This window comes from Microtus ochrogaster, chromosome 4, assembly GCF_000317375.1.
Source record: "Microtus ochrogaster isolate Prairie Vole_2 chromosome 4, MicOch1.0, whole genome shotgun sequence".
NCBI classification, from domain to species: Eukaryota; Metazoa; Chordata; class Mammalia; order Rodentia; family Cricetidae; genus Microtus; species Microtus ochrogaster.
The window spans coordinates 52,861,331-52,866,148 of NC_022011.1; the positions used below are offsets into that span (position 1 = coordinate 52,861,331).

The 4,818-nt window shown below is 53.9% G+C and overlaps 1 protein-coding gene across 15 annotated transcripts in view; it reads left to right on the top strand.

The window, feature by feature from the left end:
• Positions 1–3,715, top strand: part of Cacna1b (calcium voltage-gated channel subunit alpha1 B) — a 153,779-nt gene extending 150,064 nt beyond the window's left edge. For 14 of the 15 annotated variants that reach the window (XM_026777515.1, XM_026777526.1, XM_013345851.2 and 11 more), the window contains 3 exons: positions 1,539–1,743; positions 1,969–2,213; positions 2,531–3,715. In XM_026777515.1, the coding sequence (XP_026633316.1) occupies positions 1,539–1,743; positions 1,969–2,213; positions 2,531–3,061 (981 nt within the window). In that variant the 3' untranslated portion in view covers positions 3,062–3,715. The remainder of the gene's footprint in view (positions 1–1,538; positions 1,744–1,968; positions 2,214–2,530) is intronic. The other variant, XM_026777565.1, reaches the window with a different exon arrangement.
• Positions 3,716–4,818: the final 1,103 nt, after the last annotated feature.

Sequence of the window (4,818 nt, forward strand, 5' to 3'; positions counted from 1 at the left end):
CTGTGCTCCACCTTCTCCAGCTGTGCTCCACCTTCTCCAGCTGTGCTCCATCTCCAGCTGTGCTCCCTCTTCTCCAGCTGTGCTCCACCTTCTCCTCCGCTAGGGTTTTACTCCAGCACCAGAGCAGATTCTACAGTCAGTCTACCCTTCTGTTGTTTTGAGGCTCTGGTTTGGCCCTTCCTGCCCTGTCCCTGGACCGTTATTCTTCTCTGACCTCTTGTGGGGTTTTCCTCATTAGGCCATTTAACTAGGAGTTGGATGCCTGACTTTGGAATCGACCTTTCTCAAGGTCACAGCAAAGAGTCTGTGGCATTTCCACTTTTGAAGCTAAGAAGGGACTGCAGATTGATCTGAGTCGTCAGGGCCTGCCCAAGCCTGTGTGGTTCTCCTGGCTCTGCCCCTTCTTCTTCCGATGGTCCCTAGATACTGTCTCCTCCCCTCTGGCCATATCTTCCATTTACAGTGTCTCTACATGGCCCTAGCCTACAGCCTCTCGTTCCCTGTCTTCCCTCTCCTTCCAGCTGTTTGTTCTTCTGTCATTGGCCCAACCTCACCTGCTGAGGTGCATTCTGCTGGCATTCAACATTCGGGTGGCTGTGGCTGAGCTCCATGGCAGTTTCTCTCCATAGGTCCTGAATTTATTTGTCATGGTTGGGGGATGGGGACAACATATGAATCTGTCCTCCGATGGACCGAAAGAAGTTGTCCCCTATAGCCATATATATGAATCTCACTGGGGCTCCTCAGTAAAACCAGCTCTTCTCCTGGCGGGACCCACACAGAGTAGCCCTGTTTCCAGTCTGCCTGTCTGGAGCAGTGCCCCATCTCCAGACATCTGTCCCAGATGTGGCTCCCTCTGACTTGACTGGGTCTTAATCAGTTCATTTCCTCCACCAGTTAAAGAATCAAAAGGTAGGAAAAGACCTGGAGCCCACCAGGTAGCGGTGGAGAAACCTCCAGCATCACAGATAGCACAGGCTGAATCAGCAGTTGAAGGAAAGCATTTATGGCAGCAAGGAGATGTACGCATGCAGCAGACGTGTGCATGCAGCCGGCATGCGTGCATGTGGCAGACGTGTACATGCAGCAGACATGCGTGCCTGCTTTGTAGGGAAAGAGACCCTGCACAAAGCAGAAGGGCAACTCGGGGAAACTGAAAAATCCGTTCTTTTGATGCTGAAGCGTAAGTCTGAAGAGTTTTCCTCCTCTAATGTAGTCAGTTTGAAGATGGTAGATTGACCTACAACAGTTGGTTGTGTAACACATCCAATCCAGCCTGCTGAGCCAGTCCACCAGCAGTGGCCTGCTGGCCAGAGAGACAAAGCTCACAGGGCGGTTATTTTAAGATGCCAGGCTTTTGTCTCAGGTTGGGAGCCTGAGGGAGAAGCTGGTCCTTTTGGAAATCACCACCTTTATTACTTAGCCCTGGCCCCTCTCCCTATCTGTTTGCCTACCAGGAAATCTGTCTAACTCCTGATCTCTCAGCCGCCTGCTGACTCAGGCCATGCGCCTCCTCATCCCTTGTCCTTTGTCCGCAGCCTGCCCCTGATGCCAGCCCCATGAAGCGCTCCATCTCCACCCTGGCTCCACGCCCCCACGGGACTCACCTCTGCAACACCGTCCTGGACCGGCCTCCGCCTAGCCAGGCCTCACATCACCATCATCACCGCTGCCACCGGCGCAGGGAAAAGAAGCAGAGGTCCCTGGAAAAGGGGCCCAGCCTGTCTGTTGACACAGAAGGGGGTGCGTGCACAGGGTCCCGGAAGGGTCTAGCAGTTCACAGGACCATCTTCCTTGGTGTGACATGTGGTTCCAGAGTTAGCCCACAACAGAAGGATGCAGGAGTCAGTCTGGGGACCAGGTCAGGCACTGAGTCTCAGTCTGTCCCAGAAGGGCACGTAGGTCTAGAGCTAGAGGTCTCTGCCCTGCTCCTGTTCAGCTTACCTAACCTCTCTCCTTCTTGGCCAGCACCAAGCAGTGCTGCAGGATCTGGCCTGCCCCAAGGAGAAGGATCCACAGGCTGCCGAAGAGAGCGCAAGCAGGAGCGGGGAAGGTCCCAGGAGCGGAGGCAGCCTTCGTCCTCTTCTTCAGAGAAGCAGCGCTTCTATTCCTGTGACCGCTTTGGGAGTCGGGAGCCCACGCAACACAAGCCCTCTCTTAGTAGTCACCCCACATCTCCAACAGCGGCGCTAGAGCCAGGACCCCACCCACAGGTAACCACACGGGGAAGCATGGCTCATACACTCCAACTTCGCGTCCCCCAGACTGAGCACCTTCCGTGTCCTGCACCCCAGCTCGAGCCTGCCTTTCTAGCCATGGTGTCCCAGATCCTCCTCAATGCTTTCTTCTCCATTTTCCTCTCTGACTCCAGGTTTCTAGCCCTTGCTCAAGGTGTCTGTCCTTCCTGCTTCCCTTGCTTGCCTTGCGTCCTCCCCGCATCCCTTCATGATGGTGCCTATGTTTTCTGTGTGCTGTGTTGTTTAATGTGGTTTTTATTTTTTATTTTTTTGCTGTTGCCTTTTTCATGTAGGGCAGTGGTTCTGTTAATGGGAGCCCCTTGATGTCAACATCTGGTGCTAGCACCCCGGGCCGAGGTGGACGGAGGCAGCTCCCCCAGACTCCCCTGACCCCACGCCCCAGCATCACCTACAAGACCGCCAATTCCTCGCCTGTCCACTTTGCTGGGGGTCAGAGCGGCCTTCCAGCCTTCTCCCCTGGCCGTCTCAGCCGCGGCCTTTCAGAACACAATGCCCTGCTCCAGAAAGAGCCCCTGAGCCAGCCTCTGGCCCCTGGATCTCGCATTGGCTCTGACCCTTACCTAGGGCAGCGTCTGGACAGTGAGGCCTCTGCCCACACTCTGCCTGAGGATACACTCACCTTTGAAGAGGCAGTGGCCACCAACTCTGGCCGCTCCTCCAGGACTTCCTACGTGTCCTCCCTCACCTCCCAATCCCACCCTCTCCGCCGTGTGCCCAATGGCTACCACTGCACTTTGGGACTCAGCACCGGCGTCCGGGCGCGGCACAGCTACCACCACCCAGACCAGGACCACTGGTGCTAGCTGCACCGCGACCACCCACGCACCAGCTCCATGGGTGCGGGTTCCAGTTGATGAGTTTTATCATCCGCTCTGGGCTGTGGGGCCACAGCCCTGGGAGGAGGGTCCTCACGCCGTGGCCTCTGTGGTGGAGGCTCCTGCTTCTCTCCCTCCCTCCCTTTTACATTGGATGGACTAATAAAGCCCTTTCTTAGAGGGATATGGTTCTCTCTATCCTCCTGTGTACTGCCTTCCTGGGTTCCATGCCAGATGTTGGATCCTAAGCAGGAGGTAGCTGAGTTGAGATGAACCCAGCAAATCCAAATCCTATGGCATGGCCTCCAGCACCCAGGGTGGGTACTTGGGACTTTGTTAGGAGGTCTGAGTCTCATGGCGAGTATCGTTTGTCCGAATGTGTTAGCGTCGAGGAGAGGGGTGCACCTGAAAGCAAGGGAAGGAGCCCAGCTGTGGCCTGGCAGCACCTGCCGACCGCGGTAATCTCATGTCTGTTGTCGGTCTTGAAGTCACACAGCACATGTGCGTAGAGATGCTCTTAAGGCCCTGCCTTCCATACTGTCTCCACCCAGGGACCGAATCTGGAGAATGCTCATGCTGTTGGTCCTGGCTTTCAGTCACAATACCTTAAGCTGTTGGTCATTTCTATAGAGTTGATCTAGAGAAAAAAAAAAAAACGAAAGCAAAACAGGGAAAGAAATGTTCATGTAACTTTAAAAAAAAAATCAACATGTAGGAAGGTCCCGTTTTGCATTGTTTCTGTGACTTGTATGCGATGTTCCTGTATATGGATTCTACCCTGCCCCGGAAGTCCCCAATGCCCCTGGCTCCTCTGTTCAACCAAGTGCCTGATCTCTGACTCTGAGCGTCACGTCTGAGGTGAGGCCTCAGGAACTAGCGAGAGGATTGGGTGGGAACTGCTCAGAGCAGCTTGTGTCGTGGGGAACACTGACAGTGTCCAGTCAGAGAAGCAGCTGTGGTGCCCCGTGCACCTCCCCTGAGTGATGGGTTCCCAAGAAGCCACAGAATAGCAGAGCATGTGCTTGCATGAGGCATTTTCAATCTGTTTTTAAATCTGATTCTCAGGGATGGAATGCCTGCCAAGTAGGGTATGATCTCTGTTGTGTTAGAAACAAAAACAAAAAAATGAACAAACAAACAAGTTTTCAAGGAATGCTGAAGAGTGTTAGCACTAATAAAGACGAGGGAGAGTAGGGCAGGAGGAAGAAGCCCGTGCTGGCAGCGGAACAAGACACAGGCAGGGAGGAAATGGCTCATAGGGTGAGCCTGGATAGCTAAAGCTTTGTAGGGTCCCTGGCCCCAGATCTGGGGGGGGGGAGCAGCAGTCAAATAAAGCCTCACCTCACCGCTACTTTGCAAAGGGAAAACCCATACCCAGGAAGGCAGGATGTGCACAGCGGGAGGCCACTAGAGCAAGGGTGCGCATAGGCAGGCAGGCACTCCTTGGTGTGTTCGCTGTGTTTTGAAATTTCTGATGACTTCTTGGTGGGATTGTTGACTTCTATCCCATGTTTCGCACAGAAACTAATGTGTGATTGTGTGTGTGTGTGTGCGCGCGTGCGCGTGTTTGTGTGTGTATGGGTGGGTGGGTGCGTTCAGCGAGTGGCTATTGTTAACCATAGGGCTATGCAACAAAAGACACATTACTAGAAACAAAACACAAGACCACCACTTGGTCTAGGGTTTCAGCATGATTGTGACCAAACCTTTTATAGAATTTCCTTATACGAAGGCACAATACCCTG